Source organism: Benincasa hispida, chromosome 10 (assembly GCF_009727055.1).
Source record: "Benincasa hispida cultivar B227 chromosome 10, ASM972705v1, whole genome shotgun sequence".
NCBI lineage: Eukaryota > Viridiplantae > Streptophyta > Magnoliopsida > Cucurbitales > Cucurbitaceae > Benincasa > Benincasa hispida.
Window position 1 is genome coordinate 21,110,846 of NC_052358.1, and position 23,953 is coordinate 21,134,798.

General features: G+C 38.7%; 1 protein-coding gene across 6 annotated transcripts; it reads left to right on the forward strand.

Moving 5' to 3' along the window:
* The first annotated feature begins 341 nt into the window (after window positions 1–341).
* Window positions 342–23,953, forward strand: LOC120089508 (centromere/kinetochore protein zw10 homolog). Of its 6 annotated transcripts, XM_039047003.1 has the most exons (14): window positions 344–1,035; window positions 1,434–1,571; window positions 1,900–2,070; window positions 2,965–3,126; window positions 3,558–3,791; window positions 3,870–4,019; window positions 5,180–5,272; window positions 5,417–5,512; window positions 5,770–5,898; window positions 6,004–6,081; window positions 22,480–22,638; window positions 22,720–22,867; window positions 22,966–23,048; window positions 23,539–23,953. In XM_039047003.1, exons 1-14 carry the CDS (start codon window positions 478–480, stop codon window positions 23,620–23,622), a joined length of 2,283 nt encoding a protein of 760 aa, XP_038902931.1. In that variant the 5' UTR covers window positions 344–477; the 3' UTR covers window positions 23,623–23,953. The 6 variants fall into 6 exon arrangements, 3 of the variants coding, with proteins under 3 accessions (XP_038902932.1, XP_038902933.1, XP_038902931.1); XR_005485197.1 differs by lacking the exons at window positions 22,966–23,048; window positions 23,539–23,953 and adding an exon at window positions 22,263–22,321 and having other exon boundaries at window positions 342–1,035; window positions 22,720–22,861; XR_005485199.1 differs by lacking the exons at window positions 22,480–22,638; window positions 22,720–22,867; window positions 22,966–23,048; window positions 23,539–23,953 and adding exons at window positions 12,604–12,703; window positions 12,826–12,951; window positions 13,059–13,941 and having other exon boundaries at window positions 342–1,035.

Sequence of the window (23,953 nt, forward strand, 5' to 3'; positions counted from 1 at the left end):
TAGTGTGATTTTTTAATTTTAGAATGATTTAGGAAGATTTTGTAACATTTGGATTTTTTTTTACCTAAATGTTGGTGTCTAATATGGCTGAGATATATCGAGGTCCAAAACAATCAATAAGTTAGAATTTTTTTAAAACTAAATCTTGGTAGCAGATTTCGCTCGAGATGAATGAGAAAAACTTCAAAAAAAAAAAAAAACATGCTAGTTTTGTAAATTTATCCGTGTTATTTTTATCATTTTCCCAAAAGGAAAAAAAAAAAAAAAAAAAAGAAAGTATCAACGGATTGTTACGTACGACACGTCGTTCAAACTGAACCGACAAGTCTTTTGTCCCTCAGCTTAGTATCTGACTTCCCACAATCCGCATCTCAATTTCCCAAATGCCATTCAAGCTCCGTCGCTGTATCCAGTTCCGGCAGCACGGTTCTTCAAATTTCAGGCGACTGCTTTTTTCAACGTCCACCGGATTCAGACATGGAGGCCTTATTCGGTTCGATTGATATACGTGAACTCCTCTCGGCTCAGGACCTCTCCGATCCGACGGCGCCTCTCTCCGCCCCCGATCTCCGCCTTCTTGTCAACCGCCTGGAGTCCCACTCTCTTCAGATCAAAACTAAGATACGCGATTACTTACTTTCTCACCATCAAGAATTCTTGGACCTCTTTTCCCTCTGCAATGACGCAGTTTGCCAGTATCAACAAATCTCCAAGGACGTGTCGAATGTGCTGGAGTTGACTACTGACCGCCCGATTGAGGCCAAGACGCGTGAGATTATCGATGATATGAAGGAGAAGACGAAGGGCGCGAGGGAGAAGAGGGAACTGTTGGAGTTGGTGAAGGTAATTGTGAAAATGGATGACAGGTTGAAGGGTGTTAGAGAAGCAACAAGGAAAGGATTGCTCAAATTTGCAGCCGAGGAAGTAAGAGAGCTAAAGAATGCTCTACGGATTTACAATGACGACGACTGTAAAGATGGAGAGCCCTTGGTTTACGGGCTACTGAAAAGGGAGTGGCACCAGTGCTTTGAGGAGGTATGGGAACTTCTTTGGTATTTGGAAGATGTTTATGTATGAGACATTGATACTTGCACTTTATATTTTCTTCAGCAAGTGTACAAACTGGAAATGACCTGAAGTTGTGATATTATGTTGAGACTTTTGATGATTTAAAATGCCAGTTTAACAGCTCACAAAATGAATGGACCTCGAGATGATTATGAATCTTCGTATAGTTTTCATAGTGTAGATTTCAATAATTGGATAGATTTCAATTCTTTAACTTAATTTGTCAAGGTGTAGATATATTTTAATTTGAATTAGATGATCTTGGGTCAGTTGTGTTTGGTCAATTCTAAATGATACTTCGGTGGTTTTGTTTTTCACATTAATTTTTCTTTTATCTTTTCGAGATTTTGCATTTGGATTTATAGATTCAAGACTTGCTTGTGAAAATCCTGGAACATGCAGTAAGGTTTGATCAGCAATCCATTACTCTTGAAGTGAAATACTGGTCAAGTATTGACGAAATTGATGGGATTGAGCTATGCACGGTTTTGGAAGCAATGGATGTAAGCATAGTCTCCCTTTTACTCCCTTACTTTTGCTAGAGACTTACTAGATATAAATTTCCTTGGACTTGGCCAGCCTTCATTAATTATTTAATTGTAGCTTTCACATTTTAAGTTCTTCGAAATTTCAGCATTTTCCATTACATGGATAGTAAGTTTTTTATAGAAATATATTGCGATTTGTAATTGAGTCAACAATTGGAGCCTCCTATTCTAATTTTTTCGCCTCTAGCCTTTTGGAGCATTTTATTTTTGTTTGTCCCGAATTCTGAACTTTCATTTACTTAAGTAATAAAAGTTTTTAATTCAGTTGAACCCTTCATAACAGGTTGTTGGTATATTGGATTATGGCCTCGCCAAAGTGGCTGATTTGATTATCAAGTTTGTTGTTTCTCCGGCCTTAACTTGTGGCTCACCAATATCTTATGTGGAAGAAATAAATCATGATGGTGAAGGAAAGCGTATAGCAGTCCTGAAGATAGTGCCATCCCTAGAAAAGGTTAATAATCTTCCACTGTTGGATAGCTGTGTTGCTTGGTGTTTATTCCTTTAATTATTCATACAGAAGTAATTCTAGATAGCGGATGGAATTCGAGAGAGCTAATTATTTTCTTAAGTGTATAATATCAGTTTGAAAATATATAATCAATCAACTTATACCTAAGATTACAGCAAGCTTCATGTTCTTAATATGAATGAAGAGCATGAGAGAGCATCAACAGAGGAAACTGTGGGATATAAATAAGATTTTCGTATTGTGCTTAATTGTTTTGTAATTAGAATTAGAATTGAAGATGTCCCTTGACATTGTTTACTAATGTTTGGAAAGAGAACTCAATTTCAGTTCATTAGAACCCAAAAAAGGAAAAGAAAGGTAGAGGAAGGGACAACATGAGAGAATAAGGGTATGTTTGGGAGTAATTCTAAAATGGCTAAAATCACTTTTATCATTTTCAAAATCACTATGAAATATGTTTTTAATCTTTCAAAGTTAATTATGATGATATGAAAAATTACATTTAAAAACATAAAATATATTATTAAATTAATTTTGAGTGATTAAAAATGTGTTGAAGAGTGATTTTAAAAATGATAAAAGTGATTGTGAAGATTTTACAATCACTCCCAAACATGCACTAAAATGACATTCTTTACAACAATGCAAATGGTTCTCAATTTTGGTGCTTCTACCACAAATTTGAAATCATGTCATTAATCGACTACTATAATTATTAATGGAAATGAGGGTGATAATTCTCATTCTTCTATTCTCCCATTTCTTGCTTGGCCAAAAAAATTAACTTCTGCTTAATTATACTAAATGATGTCTTGAAGCTTGTTTTTGATATTTTGTTTATTCAGAAAGTTAACTTCGATCTCTTATTATCTTCAGATTGAGAACGTTGATGGTGAAACCATATACTCAGAGGTAACTCGGATTGTTAAGTTCATCTACAGACACATATGTTATCAAAATAGTTCTTGGATTCAACGTTTTGGAAGATTAACATGGCCTCGGATGTCAGAATTGATTATATCTGGTTTTCTTTCGAAGGTTTGTTCTTGTAATTCCTTAACATAAGCAAGACGAATTAACATGTTTCTGTTTTAAATATCTAGGTGATGCATATTTGTTGGTTGTCGTGGGACTTGTAATATAGATATTTTTCACGTGAAACCTTGCAATATCATGTGGATAGTAAATTTGGATGTGGTTGGTTGGACACGATTTACCATTTTGTATTTAAAAATCTATTTATTTACGGGAGCTGATTAGAATATATTTAGGTCAGAGACTGATGGGCTACAAGTTCTTGTGGTCGCATTTAGTGACCTTCTTCCTCCTTTTTCTAGCTTTTAATATGGGCATGAATTGAAATCTCAGAACCTAATGACAATGATGAATATTATAGCATCATAAAGAGAGGGAAAGGAAGAGATACTTAAGGTAGAATCTATAACTTTTTTAAAAAAAAACTTTTTCAGGTAGTTCCAAAAGATGCTTCAAAGCTTGCTGGATTTCAGAAGATTGTTGAAAGTACATCCAAATTTGAGGGTACATTAAAGGAAATGATGTTTATTTCTCCATCTGATGCAAATGATGAAAGGCTGAGTAATTTTGCTGAAAATGTGGAGGTTCATTTTGCTTCTGGGAAGAGGAAAGAAATTTTAGCAAAGGCCAGAAATTTGCTTCTAAAATGCGATTTCTCTGTCCCTAAAGTAAGTTCTTAGGACATGATAATATTCCCTCATAATTATTATAGTATGGTCTGTTTTATGTAATGAAAATGAATACAGGAGCTCACAATCAAAGGTGATAAGCAAAAGGGGACTGAAATGACTAAAAGCTCTTCAAATCAGGTTGTTGACTTACTTTTCCTATCTGAGAGATGTGTTGTGTCTGAAGCTGCCGCCAAACTGATGGAGCTAATTCATCAAACACTACAGGTTGCCTTATACCTGTCTCTTATACACATCTAGATGTGTATAAGAGACAGGTATATTCCATCAAAAAACAATGGAACAACCTAAGGGCAAGGGGTTGAGAAGACCCCTCCCCACGGAAATAATGAAAGAGAGCCTTCCTATTGTTAGATATCATCAAAAGACTAATTACAAAAAATATTGGTATAGTTAATAGTAGTACACCACTCATATATATTTTATCAAAAGGCGGAAGAACAACCTAAGGGCAAGGGGTTGAGAAGACCCCTTCCCAAGGAACTAATGAAGGAGAGCCTTCCTATTGTTAGATATCATCAAAAGACTATAATTACAAAAAAGATTGGTATAGTTAGTACACCACCTAAAGGCCACACGTTGAACAAGAGTCCAAAAAGAATCAAAAGAAGCATACTTCAAAAATGCAACTATTTCTTTCATTCCATAAACACCCCAAGAGAGACCATGTTGCACATCTCCAAAGAACTTTCCCTTTTCCACCATAGGCGTGGCTATCCAAGCCTTCAAGCAACCAATTCTTATACCGTTAAAAAATGACTTATTTCAATAAAGACTTAGAAATGAATTTCATTTATGTTTATGGACACTTGGTATTTATTTGTTCTTTTGCGTGTATTTAGGACATTTTAATATGGTCAGTTAACTTCTAAGCATTCCATATGTTGTAGCATGGGAATGGCAGAAGTGAGAACATCTGCTGAAGAGAGGTATTTCAATTTATAACTGGAAGGGCTTAGGACTGTATTAAACACTAAACAGACGTCCATATAATCTAGTTAGGAATTCAACGCTGCTTCCAGTGGGACAGAGAAGTGAAAACACATTTAACTATTAGTGAAGGAAAAGCCCTCTTGGAAAGAATGATAAGAAATTAAGCTTGGAGATATTACTTTCGTGCAAAGGATTATTGAAATTAAGCATGCAATAAGATAAGACATTATTTAGAACAACAAAAGAAAATCAATCATCTTAAATTATTTTCATTTAGATACTTGGTAAAGTTTACCTTGACAGGTCTTTCTGGATATAGGTTACCTCTGATTGTTGACAAATATTTCCAAATGTCTTTTACAGTAATTGGGATGTAATTTTGACTATGCAGATTCTGATCATATAGTAATGAAAATATGTAATTCTGATTGTAGGATGTTTGTTTGTCATCCACCAGAGTCGCTTTGGAATTTTATCATGCCGCTAGGGATGCCATACTCCTTTATGAAGTTGTTGTTCCAGTCAAGGTGAGCATTTGAAGCAGTATCCTTAAAACAGTTCACTGTGGGCAATTGGTTCCATCTTACTTTGATTGTATTTGAACTGGAAATTTTCTTTGCATGTTTGTTGTCATATCCATCACTATATAATGACCTTTGCTATTTGTGAAGCTAGAAAGACAGCTTGATGCTGTCAATCATGTTGCAGTTCTCATGCACAATGACTGCCTTTATTTGTCTCAGGAGATACTTGGACTTGCATTTGAGGTACAATATGTAATTTTGGCATTTTTATGTGTTAAAATGTTTTCTTAAAAATCATCAAGTCCTCTCCCACTCCCTCCTACACAACTTAGGGTCAAATCCAGTCTTTGGGTGATCTGAAGTTCTCTTTTTCTTGATTTCTGATGGTTCTTATTTTGGTTTAAATTCTTCGCAAGGAGGAAAGGACCTTTAGATCTGAAATAGGCTTAGAAGTTCTCTGTGTGCTGAATGTAACAGATCTGATTTACCTCATGTTTCAGTATCGATCAGAGTTCCCAGATTTCCTAATAGAACATGCTGTCTTTGTTGACATGGCTCCAAGGTTTCATGAGATGGCCGAAGAAACAATGCAAAAACAGCTTCAGCTTATAACTTGTAACTTGAACGAGGTTTGAAGCTAATGGAAACTCATTGTTTGATAATTGGGATTAGATCTCCTAATTAAAGATCAATATATTTCTTTTCTGATTTTGACTGTGTTTGCCTTGGAGTAGGCTATAGATGGTGCAGATGGATTTCACAATACACATAGAAGGCAACAATTTGAATCTGCGAAGTTCAGCATAGATCAGGTAGCAAAAACTTTGCCGCTCTCTCTTTCTTTTTTNAGAAACTATTTATTGATAAGCATATGGGGAACACCCCAATGAAAGAAATTACAATAGGGATTGCCAATTTCTAACTAAGAAAGATAAGCTGAAATGAGTGAAAGGGTGCTTTAATTTACACCATGAAAAAGCATAAAACAAAACTAACTCAAAAAACTGAGCAGTAGAAAAACAAGTATTATGAAAAAGTCGTCTGTTCTTTTCACCCATAAGCACCAAAAGAAAGCGCAGATAAAGGCCAATCAAATGACCTTTTTAGTTCCACCAAAAGGATGACCCACTAACACTGAGGCCAAAGCATCGAAAATGTCATTAGGACAAGTGAAAGACCAACCAAAAAGAGGTAAGAGAAGATCCAAATGCCAGTAGCAAAAGAACAGTGGAAAAATAGATGAACCGACGATTCAGCATGCTTGCGACACATATGACACCAAGAGGGAGAAAGAGACATATAAGGCATACGGCGCTACAAATGACCAGCAATATTGATAGCACCCCAGCCGAGTTCCCAAAGAAAGATTTTAATTTTCTTAGGATATCTATCCTTCCAAATCACCAAGTAAAGATTAGTCAAACCTAAATCCAGATCACTCACTAGATCAGACATAAGAGACTTAACAGTAAAGCCCAAAGAAAGATCAAGCAGCCACAACCAAGTGTCGGGGGAGGAATGCAATTGGACGAATGTCAGATGAAGGGATAATGAAGCCCATTCAACAATCTTCAACTCAGTAAGATTACGACGTAAGTTCAAATTCCAGGCAGACATAGAAGAGATCCAAGCATTAGCAACAGTAACCTCAGGTTGCTGTACAAGATAAAAAAGCCGTGGATAAGTGGTGGCAAGGACACCACAACTAAGCTAAGAGTTGGTCCAGAAAGACGTAGAAGAACCATCACCAATACGGTGGCTAACTCGATTAGTAATCAACTCAGTAAATTGACAAATGTACCTCCAAGGTGATCTAGAAGAAACACTAGAGATAGGGGAGGGCCAAACACAATCAGAGGAATAATACTTAGCAACAAGGAGCTTCCTCCCTAAAGTGTCATGCTTAGTTAAAAAACGGCAAGCCAATTTCGCAAGAAGAGCAGAATTTTGATGTTTAAAATTGCCAATGCCAAGGCTGCCCAAGAATTGAGGAGTGAGGACGATGAGAAACCACCCAATTCACATTATGCACACCCCCATCACCACGAGAGCCCCCAAACAAAATCATAGACCAACTTATCAAGGCAATTAATAACAGAGGAAAAAGCCTAAAACAAAGGCAAAAAATAAGTTGAGAGGATAGAAAAAGTAGCTTGAGTGAGTGTGTGACGGTCCCCTTTCGAAACATATGAATACTTCCAATTATGTAGTTTATGTTGAAATCTTTCAATCACGGGCTGCCACAACAAAACAAATTTAGAGTTACCATCCAAAGGAAGCCCTAAATAAGAAGTTGGCCAGAAACCTCGTTTGCGACCAAAAGAACGCAACAACCAATCAAAATCAGAGTCAAAGATATGTATCCCAAGAAGCTCACTCTTAGCAAGATTGATTTTAAGGCCTGAAGTACATTAAAAAATATGGACAATGTCAAACAAGTTGTGTATGGCAAATCTCTCAGTAGTAGAGAACAACATAGTGTCATCAGCAAACTGTAAATAAGTTAGTGTAAAATATGAATGACCAAGAGGATGAGCATTAATAAGACCCAATGTGGAGCTATGGTCAATAAGACGACTCAAACAATCAACAACTAAAATAAATAAGAAGGGAGAGAGAGGGTCCCCCTGTCTTATGCCATGTGAGGGAATAATCTTGCCATGGGGGCGGTCATTAATAATGATGAAATAATTCGTACTAGTGTTGCATCCTCTGATCCATTGCGCCAACGACAACCAAAACCTTTTATTCTCCGAGTCAAGAAAATCCCAATCAATCGTGTCAAAGGCTTTTTCAAGGTTCAGTTTTAAGACAACCCTTGGTTTATTCCTAAAAGTTCAATCATCAATGAGCTCATTCGCCATCAAGGAGGCATACAAAATATGTCTGTGAGCCACAAACGCAAGCTTATTGGGCAAGATGGTTAAAAGAAGAACCTTCTTCAAACGATTTGATAAAACATGGGCAATAATCTTGTAAGCACAAAGAATGAGACTAATAGGCCTACAATCAGAAACAGATCTCGAGTCAACTTTCCCAGAAATCAGGTAGTTACAAGTCTCATTTAGTTTCACATTTATAACCCTAGAATTGTAGAAATCATTAATGATTAACATCATATCAGTTTTAAGAGTAGTCCATAACAACTTGAAAAATTCAGCTGTAGAACCATCTGGACCAGGAGATTTACTAACACCAAGATAGGAGACAGCAACAAATACCTCATCATCAGTAAAGGGACGCTTGAGGTCTATGGCTTGTGAGGAAGAAATAGTTATTCACTAAAGATTAGTTGGAAGAAAACGCTGACCCATGTCTTTTTTGAAAAGAGACGAGTAAAAAGACAAGAATTCAGCCTCAATATCATGAGAAGTCAAAAGACTAGTGCCTTCCCTGGAGAAAATTTGTAATAGAGGACTTATGACGTCGGGCAGCAACAATTCTCTGGAAAAACCGTGTGTTTTCATCACCCTCAAGAAGCCATTTCAGCTTGTAACAATGTGTAAGATTCACTCACAATCTTTCGTCCTCCTCCCCTGCAAACTGTAATACAGAGCACAGAAAAATAGAGCACCAGAAGAAAGAAAAAAAAAATAGAAAAGAAGAAGAAGAAGATAGATTCAGCTCTTTCCTTTCTATTATTTATATAACAGTTCTTCCTTACAACATTCCCTCTTCAACTCAGATCCTTCCCCAAAAATAGAGCAACCTCACCCTCGAAATCACTCTCCCCTCTCTTGCCAAAAGAAGAAAAACTATAACAAAGAAATGACCCTACCCAGCACCTTCGAGAGAGCTGGTTTTCTCTCCTTCTAAAAATTCACTAACTTTTAGATAATTCTTTTCCGACCCTGCCATCTGATCGTACTCCCCTTTTGTAACCAATTCGTGGTCCTCCCTTTCCTCTCTCTCCTCCCAGCTCGTGGTCCCCTCCACCTTTTCTCCCACTTTCTTTCCATGCTCTCCATTGGCTGCTTTAATATTTCCTTTTTTACCCCTTCTTTTGTAGGTGTAAATTATCTGAGGTCTTACAATACTCTCCTTCTCGAAATGAACCTTGTCCTCAAGGTTGAAGTGAGGAAATTGTTGGTTGAGTATACTCACGTCTTCTCAGGTTGCTTCATTTTCCGACATCCCCTTCCATTTTACTAATCATTCGTGTGTTGCCATACTCCCATTCCACCTGACCCCTAGGACAGTCTCGGGTTTAGTCTGTAATTCGAACTCTCTAGTTAGCCTTGGAGGATGTTGTTGAACCTGCTGATCTTGTCCCAGCTTCTTTTTGAGTTGAGAGACATGAAAAACATTATGTATTTCAGCCTCCGGTGGTAAACTTAATTTGTAAGCAACTTCTCCTATTTGATCAATTATCTCATATGGCCCATAGAACCTTGGAGCTAGCTTTTCACTTCTTTTCTTTGCCAATGTCTTCTGTCGGTAAGGTCTTAGCTTCAAGTGCACCTCTTCCCCTACCTCAAATTTTAGTTCTCTCCTATGTTTATCTGCTTGTTTTTTCATTCTATTTTGGGCTATGGCCAAATTCTCCTTCAAAGCATTGAGTGCTAGATCCCTCTCTTGTAGTTGTTGTTCCACGGTATTGTTGAATGTTTTCCGATCTACATAGCTGACTAAAGGTGGTGGTGGTCTCCCATAGACTGCCTGGAAGGGGGTGGATTTAATAGAGATGTGGAAGGTGGTATTGTACCACAATTTTGCTCAAGCTATCCATTTATTCCACTTCCTTGGTTGCTCATTGCAGAAACAACGCAAATAGGTCTCCAAACATTGGTTCACCCTCTCCGTTTGTGCATCAGTTTGTGGATGGAATGTTGTACTTCTTTTAAGTTTCATCCCCATTGTTGAAAACATCTCTTTCCAAAAGTTGCTCACAAAGATTTTGTCTCAATCGGTTAGAATGGATAGGGGGTATTCCATGGTGTTTTACAACTTCCTTAATGAATATATCGGCAACTTGCTTTGCTGAAAAAAGGTGTTTGAGAGGAGTGAAGTGAGCATATTTACTCAATCGGTCTACCACCACCATTATTGCATCATATCCTTCAGCCTTTGGTAACCCTTCCACGAAGTCCATGCTCCAATCATCCAATATCATGTTAGGAATTGGTAGAGGTTGAAGTAAGCCAGCTAGTGTAAGCGTCTCAAACTTGTTTCTTTGACAAATTTCGCAGCCTTCCACATATTTTTTTACATCTGTCTTCATTCCCGGGCCAGTATAGTTCACCACTCATCCTTTTGTAGGTCCTCAAGAACCCCGAATGTCCTCCTAACACCGAATCATGAAAAGTATGCAGCAAGGCAGGGATTAGACTAGACATTTTTGATAGAACTAATCTGTCCTTGTAGGTTAGGCGATCGTGCTGCCACTTATATTTTGGTATTTTCTCCGGGTCTTCCTTCAATGTGGTGATGTATCCCTACAAAAAAAGAATATTGCACGTGAAAATGAAAAGACTCCTTCACCTAATCATTCGAATCTTTGTTTCGTAGTCTCTAAATTATACGCCCTTTGGTTCTGCTCTGGTTGAATTAATTCCTCATCTTCCTCTACTTCTTTTAAAACCACTTCAACATCGATAATAGTAGGTGCTGATAGAGTGCACAATTCCCCTTGTTCTCTCACTCTTGATAGGGCATCTGCAGCTTTATTTTGCAATCCGGGTTGGTAAAGAATCTTAAAATTGTAACCAAGTAGTTTGGTTAACCACCTTTGGAATTGAGGCTGTACTTCACGTTGTTCTATAAAAAATTTCAAGGCTTTCTAATCTGAAATAACAGTAAACTTACTTCCCAGTAGGTAGTGCCTCCATTTTTCCACTGCTAACACCACTGCCACCAACTCTTTTTCATAAATGGACTTTCCTTGGGCCCTTGTTGACAGTTTCTGGCTGAAGTAGGCTATAGGCTTCGAATCTTGGGAGAGAACCGCCCCTAAGCCAGTCCCTGATGCATCCGTTTCAATCACAAAACTCTTAGAAAAATTAGGAAGAGCTAGTACAGGTGCTGTGACCATTGCTTGCTTCAGATTCTCAAAGGCTAGATTTGCTTCCTCATTCCATTCAAAGGCATTTTTCTTGAGGAGTTTGGTGAGAGGGGCTGCTATGTTCCCATATCCTTGCACAAAATGTCTGTAATATCCTGTAAGCCCCAAAAAACCTCTCATTTCAGACACATTTTGAGGTGGTGGCCATTACCTCATAACCTTAACTTTCCCATTATCAACTAATACTCCATTCGATGATATCCAATGGCCCAAGTATTGGATTCTTTCCTGGCAGAAAGTATATTTTTTTTGGTTTGCAAACAACTTGTGATCCCTAAGCACATTGAAGACCACTCCCAAGTGTGTTTCGTGTGTAGATAAATCAGGACTATAGACCAATATGTCATCGAAGAAAACAAGCACAAATTTACGTAGGAAAGGACGAAAAACCTGGTTCATCAATGATTGAAATGTAGCTGGTGCGTTGGTGAGTCCAAATGGCATGACAAGAAATTCATAGTGACCCTCATGTGTTCGGAAGGCTGTCTTCTCAATGTCTTTTTCATTCATCCAGATTTGATGGTACCATGACCTTAAATCTAGCTTAGAATAGATTGTTGATCCATGTAGCTCATCCAACAACTCTTCAATGACTGGTATAGGGAACTTGTCAGCCACTGTTGCTTGATTTAGTTTCCTATAGTCGACATAAAATCTCCACCCTCCATCTTTCTTCTTAACTAATAGGACCGGGCTGGAATAGGGGCTGTGGCTTGGCCGAATGATCCCTGCTCTCAACATTTCCTCCACCAATTTCTCAATTTCTTCCTTCTGGAAGTGGTGGTCTAACATTGATTGGTTTCTGATCTCTACTTGTCAAGATACGATGGTCAATGGCCCTTTTTGGAGGAAGAGCCTTTATTTCTTCAAATATGTCTTCATTGTCATACTCATAGTTTTGAAATTCTACCAAGAAGCCTTGGTCGTCTTCTTCCCATGATGTTGTGAGAGTTTTAATGGATATCTCAGCCTTAGTTAGGGATGGATCACCTTTCAAAATGACCTGTGAATCCCCAGCCCTAAAGGACATAGTTAAGGTTGGCCAATGTACTCCCATGAATCCGGTTGTACACAGCCAGGGCATCCCTAATACCACATCCATCTGACCTAAATCAATTGCCAAAAAGTCAGTTTTCACATTGAGGTTGGGTAGTTCTAGGCTAATGGCCTTGCATATTCCTCCTCCTTTTATCGTGTCTCCATTACCAATGACTACAGAGAAATTCTTCTTGTTCATAGGTATTTTTAGTTCATTCACTAACCTTTTATGCAGGAAGTTGTGCGTGGCACCGCTATCAATCAGAACTAGGACTTCTTTCCCCTTCATCTTCTCTCTCAGTTTCATTGCTGACAGCCCATAGATTGATCTCAAGGTAATTTCGACCGTTTCCTCTTTTTCTTCTTCCTTCGGTGGATCTCCCTTTCCCTCCTTTTCCAGATCAATTTCTTCATTCTCATTAGTGATGAATAACATTAATTCCCGGTTCTCCTTCAGCTTGCATCGGTGGCCTGGACTATACTTCTCATTACAACGAAAACACAATCCCTTATCTAACCGTTCGCGAAACTCACTATCCGACAACCATGGTTGGTTCCTTCTTCACAAAGTTGTTCTTCACTGGTAGGGTAACTCTTTTGATCCCTTGTGTCTCCATACTCTTCCCACTCTTCACATTCAGATTTTCCCTACCTAAGCCTTCCTTCTTTCATGGCCCAACGACTCCTAAGTCTGCTAGTGCCATTTTCAGTGCTACATTGCGGTCACTTACAAGTTGGGCTTCATACATACATTCTTCAAGTGTGGTTGGCTTTCTACTAATCACTTCGGCCCTCAAGGTTGGTTCCAGCACAAAAGCATCTCGAAGGACTTCTTCAGCTAGGTCGGGCAAGGGTGCTGAATATGTGACAAATTTCTTCAAATATTCTGCATAGGTCCCTTTGTGCTTTATTCTCAACAATCTCGCGCCTAAGCTTCCTTCTTCAGTAGGTCTATAGTGCTCGAACATCCTCTTTTTTAGTCCTTCCCAAGTTTGAATAGGTCTCCGGTTGTGGCTCCATCTAAACCAATCTACCTCCTCCGGCCCAAAACTGATGACAGCAACCTTAACTTTCTTTTGATCCGACAATTCATGTATCTCAAAGTAATGTTCTGCCCTATACACCTATGATTTAGGGTTTTCACCAGCGAAAACGGGTATTTCCAGCCTCTTATACTTGCTTTTATCTGCTCCTCCGCCTCCCTGGTTGGTATTTGACTCGGATTCATCAACTATCCCTTTCATTTTCATCCTTCTCCCATCAGAAGCGCCCGATTCCTCAACCTTTCGAGCTGCATTGCTCTCCCTCATTTCTTCTGTCAGTTTCTCTATGTTTTTGCATAAACCCAGCAGCATCTCCTTCATTTCCAAAACCTCTTTTTCATTTTTTTTCCAGCCTTTCTTCCACTTGTTTCTGAGCCATAGCTCGTGTACGCCCCAGGATGAAGCAGGCTCTGATACTGATACCACTTGTAAGATTCACTCACAATCTTTCGTCCTCCTCCCTTGTAAACTGTAATACAAAGCACAAAAAAAAAAAAAAAAAAGAGCACCAGAAGAAAGAAAAAAAAAAACAGAAAAGAAGAAGAAGAAGATAGATTCAACTCTTTTCTTGCTATTATTTATATAACAGTTCTTCCTTCCTTACAACATTCCCTCTTCAACTCAGATCCTTCCCCAAAAATAGAGCAACCTCACCCTTGAAATCACTCTCCCCTGTCTTGCCAAAAGAAGAAAAACTATAACAAGGAAATGACCCTACCCAGCACCTTCGAGAGAGCTGGTTTTCTCTCCTAAAAGTTCACTAACTTTTAGATAATTCTTTTCCTACCCTGCCATTTGATCATACTCCCCTTTTGTAACCAATTCGTGGTCCCTTCCACCTTTTCTCCCACTTTCTTTCCATGCTCTCCATTGGCTGCTTTAATATTTCCCTTTTTACTCCTTATTTTGTAGGTGTAAATTATCTGAGGTCTTACATAATGCTACCAATGAATGTGATCTTGAATAGTCAGGGTTGCAATCTATTCACGAAGAATACAACGTCTATTAAGCTGTTCCTCGTTAAGGGCCTCTTTGTCTTCCAGGGCATCTAAATTGGTTAACTGCGAGACAAGAGAATGGAGATTAGTAACCTCACTGTGTCGATTGTTATTCCAATCACGAATAATAGTTTTTAAACCCTGAAGCTTCAACATAAGACCATGCGCAAGCCAATCAGTAATTGGGTGGCAATTCCACCAATTCTCCACAAAGGGACGGAAATAAGGCACTTGAAGGTAGGGGTTTTCAAATCTGAAAGGGCAAGGACCCCAATCAATACTTCTAGAAGATAAGACCAATGGAAAATGGTCATATGTGATACGATTCAAACGTTTGAGTGTAACCGTGCCAAATTTACGGAGACAATTCTCTATAAGCAGAAAACAATCAACTAGAGATAGATATTGTGTAGGATCGGAGCTCGACCACGTAAAGAAACCATTCGACAGAGGAATATCTCGTAATTGATAATCAATCATCCATTGATTAAAGGCGCGCATGCTAGAGGAAATTGTTCTCTCATGTGACTTTTCCCAAGACCATCTAATGACCTTAAAGTCACCACCAATGACCCAATTTTCACCCCCTAAACCAGCTAAATCATCAAGCTCTTGCCATAAATCAAATCTAAAAGCATTATCAGAAGGGCCATGAACTGCCGAAAGTCGGAAAGGAAAACCATCAGAAAAAGATACATGAATTGAAGCAGAAAAGCGGCCCTGAATAACCTTGAGGATAGTATAGTCAGGCTCACTCCAAAGAATAAGAATACCCCTCGACGAATCAATAGCGTTCAGAGCAGTCCAACCAATGGATGAGGAACTCCATAAGGATTTAATCAATGAGGAATCAACAGATGACAACTTTGTTTCTTATAGAAGAACAATACTAGGGTTATGTTGTTGAATTAGCTTCTTAACCAAAGCACGTTTCTTCCACGAATTAAGACCGCAGACATTCCATGTGAGGAATTTCATGGATTCTCGGAAGAGCACTCCCTAAATGCCATAGTGGCAGATTTATCATAGTGAACGAATAAAAAGTCCTTGCAATTCCCTTTGAAGCTTTGGTTTTTTTATTAATGGTATCAGTGATTTTCTTGGTTTTGGAGGTAGAGGAGGGATAAGAGGAATAGTCATTACACATAAACCATGGAGGGACAATAGGGAAGCCAAATCATGGAGATTGATGGGTGAGGAGGGAGGAGAAGATGGTGGCTGGTGGTTGAATGGTTGATGGTGAAGGGCAAGTAAAGAGGAATTGGACTCGTGGTTAACAGGAGAAGAAAGTGGGGGGTTTTGATTGTGACTTAGGTCTGATGGAAGAGGCTGAAGAGTATGTATTGGCAGGTGGTTAGTGTCAATCGGTCGATCACCAAAGATGGCCATATCGAGGGGTTGAGCAGGGAATTCAATTTCTTTGGAGGTGCTGGAAAAGTAACCTTCAGTATGAAAACCAGTAAAAGGAAGATTTTGTTTGTTGGTTGAGGTGGAATGCAAAGTACCATCTTGTAAAGTGGTGGACCTGCGCTAAAAGTAACTGCGGAAGAAGAGGGTTGTGTGAAGGAGGGAGAAGACGAATTGGAAGGGTTGTTAGGTTGGTTTTGGAAACTAAATGATGGAGTTGACTCGGTAAAAGTATTGTGGCTAGGGTTTTCGGTTGAATTGGAAAGAGGTAAAGGGTCAGATGGTGGGCCCATAGTTTGGTCATTTAAGGAGAGGGAAGGAGGGGGATTTATCTTCTTCAAAATTGTAGGAGATTTGGTCAAAGGTGGCAGATATGGGGAGAGAGAGGGAGGGGCTAATTGACTTGGTTCAAAAACTATGAACTTGGCTTTTTCATTTAATCGAGAATCAATGAGATCCATGTTTTCAGCAACCCCCTTAATGCTATTTCCTTGTGGAGAAAAAGAGGTCTACCGCTGTCCCTGAGCTCCAACACCGGTTGATTGAGTTCGAACCAATAATTTTTTGCCAGTCGGAGAGGAGCGAAGCAGCTCGACCGAGATCAAATTCCTTTGGTAGACGAACTTCGAATGGAATGAAGCCTCACATATTTTCCTTGATCTTCAAGCGAGCAAAAGAAAGAACTAATCCACATTCTGTTTGATTTGAGATTTGAACAAAACCACCACGTCACCAATGTGCCTAAAAGATCGCTTCAGTGCAATGAGTAATCAGGAGATGAAACACATCACTCTAGCCTCCATGTGATGCTGCCATTTGCTTTTGGAAAGAAGTTGTGGATGGTGAGAGAAACTTAAGTTTGAGAGGGCCAATGGTTGTCCAATCTGAATTAGCACATAGTTTTTGAGAGATTGCCGAACTATAGACATGTAGCAAGGCTTTGTCATCAGAGATGGGGTTGATAGTACATCGAGATGATAGAGAAGTTTGGAGGGAAGCTCGGATACTCGGCCAAGAATCATTATAAGCAAACCTCCAAACAACCACCATATCTTGCTAGTTTAAATGTGGTAGCAAGGGGGTTGGGGAGGAACTGGAACTGCCAAGAGTTTATGGGGGAATGTCATTGTTGGAAATTGCAATGCTTCTTGATTGAACGGTTGCCTTATAAGTATGTGTAGTAGTGCTAAATGTTGCATTGTTCAGTGAGTTGGACTTCCTAGGATAGTCTTAAACCAAAGAAAATAATGAAAACCAGCCTCTTTTGTCGTTCATAGTAGGGACAAGGATAATGGAACGGCGTCCAGATTGCTCTAAAAGGGTAAGCTCGGCAAAATACCCATATCTGTTGCTGTGTTTTTCAAGCCAAAGAGTATCACCATCATCAATCAACTTTCTGAAAAATCTGTGGTTGCAGGAGTCCTTAAACAGAGCTTGGAAGGAGGAGGCTAGCCATTCAAGAGATTTCCAAGAGATAAAAAAAAGGGTGAATGAATGTTGGATTGGGTTTGTTCCGAGAGTTTGAAGTGCTTTCGGTTAGATGGAGAGATCAATGTGAGGGAGAAAATTTTCCGGTCGATATGTATAGACCGAGTGATGGAAGAAGAAGGGGTGATCGGTGGTGGTTGGGCCATGGTGAACGGAGCTAGAGAAGGATAGTTCTAATTATAAATGTACTAATCTCAAAAGCCTGACCATCTAATTAGGTCAACCTAATTTTATAGTTCATTATCCTCTCAGATGGAAATGGAATGGGTTCTTGTTTGATTAAGAAGTCTTAATGCAGGGACTATTAATATTAAAAACAGAGAAGGAATGATATGGAATATAGTAGAGATTTGATCTTAGGATCTACTATGATATCATGTTAAATTTCCATTAATCTCAAAAGTTATAGTTGCTATAACTATGACTATAAGTTACACCTATGATTACTTATCAAGCCCCTTGCCTCTTAATTCCGCACCACCAACCTCTGCCCCATCTTTGCCACTACTGATACTGGCCAAGCTCTAAGCTCTGATGGAAGGAGATTTTGACACCTCCACAGTAAGGAAGTTGACCAACAACTGGAGACCGACCTTGAAGACTGCCCAAAAGACCTTAGTCAATATTTGAAATTTCTTCTCCCATGGCTTTTTATGAAAAAGTTTTGTATCATGGCGATGCCTGCTGATAAGAAAAATCACAAAACAGTCAAAAAACAGAAGCTTCTCATCAGGGAATTATTGGGGCACCATTCTTCCATCAACTATGACAAGCTTTCCTCTTCCTCTCTTATCGGTGGGTCTCCCTCTATATGATGATTGTTATTTCTTGGATTGTTAGAGGCCTTCGAGAATGGGAAAAGTGAGCTCTCATCAAAAGAGAGATTGTGAAACATAATCTGACCATTGTCATTCTACAAGAAGCCAAGACTATTTTGTTTGACAGTTTTCTTATCCAATCTTAATGGAGCTCTTGCAATATTGGATGGACCTCGTTAAAAGCCAACAAAACTTCCGGTGGCATTCTCATCATGTGGAACAATCCCGCTTTCATTATTTCGGATATCACCAAAGGTCAATATACTTTTACACTCCTCATTACTATTGCTGACGAATTTAGCTTAGAGTTGTCTGAGATCTATGGCCCTTGCCACTACAGGGACAAACCTTCTTTTTGGCAGGAATTGGAGGATCTTACCGCATTGTGTATTGATAATTGGATCGTACGCGATGACTTCAATGTTTCCCGATGGAGGCATGAAAAATCTAGGGATGGGCCGATTATAAAAGCATGAGACAATCGAACTCTTTTATTGTCAATAACGACCTTACTGATCTTCCCCCAGCCAATGGACTCTACACTTGGTCTAATGGGCAAGGAAACCTCACGATGACTCTTATCAACAGATTTCGTATCACAAATCCCATCATGACTAAGTTCAAGGAGGCCTCGGTGAAGCGGCTCGACAAACCTACCTCTGACCATTTCCTAATTTTACTATGGTTGGGATATAATTAGATGGGGCCCCTTCTGTTTTGCTTTGAAAATATGTGGATGGAGCATTGTACTTTCCACCCATTGATCAATACATGGTGGAAAGAAAACCCCCCGATTGATTGGCTGGCACATGGTATTATGCAAAACCTAAAGGCCTTCAAGGAGATTGTCAAGGATTGGAACAAGACCACCTTTCAAAGCCTATTGACTTTGAAGAACCCGCTATTGTTCGACTTGGCTGGATTGGACAGTTTAGAGGAGTTGGGCCCTCTCTCTCCCTCAGACACAGGAAAGAAACGACAGCTCAAGGTTGATATCCTCTTCATAAACACAAAAGAGGAAATTTCTTGGAGACAAAAATGTAAGAATAGATGGCTTAAAGATGGTGACATAAATTCTTCATACTTCCATCGTCTTATGAATGCCTGAAAGAGAAAGAACACAATGATTACTATCTAGAGATGGGGTTAATCTCCTTATAGAGGACGAGATTGTGACCGAATTTGTTTCCTTCTATGAGACTCTCTATACGAAAGACAATGGACATAGGCATCTTCCACTGATTGATAGTTGGGATCCAATGTCTCTTAACAGGTGAGAGAGCTTGAGTTACCGTTCACTGAGTGTGAGGTATTGGCGGTTATCAGAGACCTTAGAACACACGAACCACCTGGACCAAATGGGTTTATTGTTGAATTCTATAAAAAAAAATTGGAACATCCTCAAGAAAGACACTATGAGTGTGTTCCACAATTTTTTTAAGAAAGGTATTATTAACGCAATCCTGAATGAAACATGCATTTGTTTCATCCCCAAAAAGGTTGATGCTCGCTTTGTGGGTGACTGTAGACCCATTAGCCTTATCTCTTGCCAATACAAAATCATAGCCAGAGTCTTATATGAGAGACTCAAGAAAGTGCTCCCACATACTATTACTCACTTTCGATCTGCTTACGTTGAGGGTTGCCAAATTCTTGACGCTTCCTTGATTGCTAACGAGATCATTGAAGATTATGCCAGAAGAAAGAAACAAGGGATTATAGTAAAAATTGACATAGAGAAGGCTTTTGATAAAGTTGACTAGGATTTCCTCGACCTTGTTCTTAAGGCAAAGGGTTTTGGCCCTACATGGTGTAAATGGATTAGGGGTTGTATTTCATCCTCTAACTTCTCTATCTTGATTAATGGCTGCCCCAGAGGAAAGATTCGAGCTTCCCGGGCCTTAGACAAGGTGACCCCTTGTCTCCTTTCCTATTTATTATCATTGGATTGCCTTAGCATAATGCTTATTGAAGCTAGTTCTCAAGGCCGGATTAAAGGTTTTTGTCTTGGGAATAGCTCTTTACAGGTCCATCATCTTCTATTTGCTGACTATACCATCCTTTTTCTAACATCAACATGGATGCCATCGATAACCTTTTTGACACCATCGATTCCTTCGAGATGGCTTCTGGTCTTAACATTAACCTTAGCAAGACTGAATTGCTGGGTATTTGCACACCCTATGAGGAGCTGGGATTGATTGCTACTAAATACAACTGTAAATTAAGTCGCTGGCCTTGTTCCTATCTTGGGCTCCCTTTATTTGGAAAACCCAAATATGTGTCCTTTTGGGATCCTATTGTTGAAAAGGTCGAAAAGAGGCTCCATACATGGAACCAACAAATCTCCAAGGGTGGTCATCTTACACTCCTCTAAGCTACATTATCCAATCTTCACACATTTTCTATGTCTTTATACAAGCTGCCCTCCACGGTGGCCAATACAATGGAGAAACTGTTTAGGAACTTCTTATGGGAAGGGGGATCATTACACCAGGGGTCACACCTTGTTAGATGGTCTAAGGTTATTGATCACATGCACAAGGGCACGTTGGCCTTCAAAGTCTGACCAATAAAAATCGTGCTTCTTGCTAAATGGGTCTGGAGATATTACCACGAGGATGGGGCATTTTGGAAATGGATTATTGAAGCTAAATATGGGGAGACTCCTCTAAAGTCTTGGCCGAACAACACTTTTCCAAACTATATTAGGGGACCATGGAGAGAATGGAGCATATGAATCTTCTTAAAGGAAAAGTCAGAATTGGAAAAGTCAGAATTAAAGTGGGTAATGGGAAAAATACCTCTTTGGAATGATAGATGGATCAAGACCTCCCCCCTCAAAGAAGCTTTGGAGAAGCTTTCCCCAGCTTATTTCGCCAATCCACACAAAAAGGGTCTTCCATTTTTTATCCGTGGGACCCAAGACAGGGTTGGTCTCTTTATTATAGGAGAAATATGAAGGATGAAGAGATTGATGAATGATTTGATCTTATGACCTTCCTTCACAGTGTCCATCTATCCACTAACAGGGATAAATAGATTTGGGTCCTGATGCCAAAGGTTCTTTCTCCACAAAATCTCTATCCATTGTTCTGGGGGCTGATTTGGATTCATCGGACCCATGATGCTATATGGAAGGACTCATACCCAAAAAAGATCAAATTCTTTCTTTGGGAAATTAGCCACAATGCCATTAACGCTAGTGCCAGAATGCAGAATCGCTTCCCCTACACGACCATCTCTCCCTAATGTTGCCACATTTGTAAGTCTGGTCCTGATTCGACTAGCCACCTCTTCATATGCTGTCAATTTGATTTTGGAAGGAAATCTTCCTTTCTTTTGGTTGGATCACTGCCCTCTCCAATGACACTATCGTTACCTTACACTTTCATTGGTCATCATTTCACAAAACAAAAGAAAGTTATGTGGATGCATCTGATTCGTGCTTTCTTATGGACTACTTGGAAAGAGAGAAACAAGTGCCTCTTCACTGGTAAGGGAAGCTCTTTTGATAGCTTTTTTTATTTTATTATCTTTCATGCTATGAGTTGGTGTAAAAGCACTTTATTTAATACATACACCATTTCCTCCCTTTTGACTAATTGGAGAAATCTTATGTAACTCCATTGGCTTGGGCTTCGGCCCTTTTTTGTAAATTTCATACATCAATGAAATTTGTTTCCTATCCAAAAAAAAAAAAAACTGTAACTATAAATTCCCCGATGAAGCCTTCCAAATTTTTTAGCAGTGCTATAGTTCTTTCAGAAGTTTGATCTGCATCGACATCAAAATAATAATATTAATAACAAATAATGTTTATCTAAAAAAATGAAAAAAGTTACAAAGATCCTTTTCAATGGGCAAATTAGAAAAGATCATAGGGTACTGAAATTCTATGGAGAGACTCCAGAAACACTGAGCTGCCAAACTGTATCCAAGAACATAAAGTTTATTTTCTTTCTGAAGTTTGATCTGCATGGACATCAAAATAATAATATTAATAACAAATAAAGTTTATCTAAAAAAATGAAAAAAGTTACGAAGATCCTTTTCAATGGGCAAATTAGAAAAGATCAGAGGGTACTGACATTCTATGGAGAGAGCTCCAGAAACACTGAGCTGCCAAACTGTATCCAGGAACATCTCAATCTCTTGGAAAACTCCATTCCCTTGGAGACAAAGCTTCTACTTAAAAGGTAAAGGTTGAATTTAGAGTTTATTGATCGGAACATTGAACAGACATACTGACCTACTATGCTTTGTTGGATCCTTTTCTTAACGTACATTCCTTTTGCTGTTGTCTTTATCCTTTTTTTTTTTCTCTTTTTAACGGGTTTAAAAATTTGTGGATTAGGTTTTGTTCATTCTTGAGAAAGTACATATTATCTGGGAGCCACTCTTGTTACCTTCCAAGTACAGAAGATGCCTGTCTGCAGTCTTAGAGTCGGTTTTATCAAGAATCACGAAAGACATACTTCTTTTAGATGACATAGCTGTAGAAGAAACATTAGAGGTACAGATATGCATTAGCGTTTTTAGCGTTTGACCTTTGTACTTGAATGAAGCTGCCTGACGGATAATTTTGTGTTTGTAGCTTCAAAGACTCATTCAGTTGATGTTAGACAGCATATCACCTTTATTGGAGACCCTGACTACAAAACATCAAGTGAAATTGGAGGAGAGTTCCTTGTACAGTCATGATGTTCTTATACCATCTCTCAGAAAACTCCGTAAACTCGCAGGCATGCCCCATGCTTTCACCGTCTGCTCTCATCAATTTGTATGAAAAATGTGATGTTTGAAATTAATAACCTATTGTTGTTGTCTGTAATATTTGCAGAATTATTAGATATGCCCCTCGTATCCATTACGACGGAATGGGAAACTGGAGAGTTGCTCATCTCTGGGTTTACCGCATCTGAGGTATGTGTTCATCATGACACGTTTCTTTTTATTTTATATATATATGTATATTGGCATATGGGACTTTGACTATACATTAACCAGTTGAGCATAAAGATGTTTGAGAGAGAGAAACCAAAAATGAAAAACAAAAGGAATCAGAGAGATGAGGGAGAGAATTGCAAAGATAGTTTTTTTTTACCCCTTAATTTCAAAATTTCCATTACCCTTACAAGTTACTAATTTACACAGCGCTTAGGGTCAAGTAAAATTTTGTACGTTTACACCAGTCATGTGTCAGCAAATAATTAATGAAGTAATTTTTGTAGATAAATTAATGAAGTATTTTTTCTGAGAAGAAAAAAGAATAATAAATTGTATTTTTCAATGTAAATCGTCAATTGTACTTCTTTTTAAGCCAAGTGCCTTTGCGTGTATCAGTCACTCAAAGTCTGAATCTAATTATACTATACGTCAAATGTATAGTACTTAAAATTTTTCACTTTTATAGGTTGAGGATGTCATCAAGGCCATATTTGCCGATTCCCCTTTGAGGAAAGAATGCTTATGGAGGATAGAGAATACAAGATCTTAATTATTCGACTTATTTTCCAGCGAGCTATTTGTGGTTGGAGCTGATCAATCGTCAGTGTTGGCACAACTAACAAGTTGCGATGGAAAGATAGTTGACAGTTCGACACAGTTTCACTTCCAGACAAATCGATCCATTTCCCTTGCCTTTATTTTGTGAAAGATTTTGGAGACAGTTGTAGTTACTTCCAATTTTTTGGGGGGAAAACTCTTAAAGGCTTTAATTATTTGTTTCATGTTTGTTACATGGCAATGTGAGAATGAGGACCATTACTGGCACCAGGTTTTTTGTTATTGTTTATAGAGTTAACATAAAAAGTAAATTATTATAAAAA

Coding starts and splice junctions, on each gene's coding strand:
- LOC120089508 (XM_039047003.1), top strand. CDS start 478: ATGGAGGCCTTATTCGGTTCGATTGATATACGTGAACTCCTCTCGGCT. Junction 22,639..22,719: donor CTGTAGAAGAAACATTAGAG/GTACAGATATGC, acceptor TTGTGTTTGTAG/CTTCAAAGACTCATTCAGTT. Junction 22,868..22,965: donor AAAACTCCGTAAACTCGCAG/GCATGCCCCATG, acceptor TAATATTTGCAG/AATTATTAGATATGCCCCTC.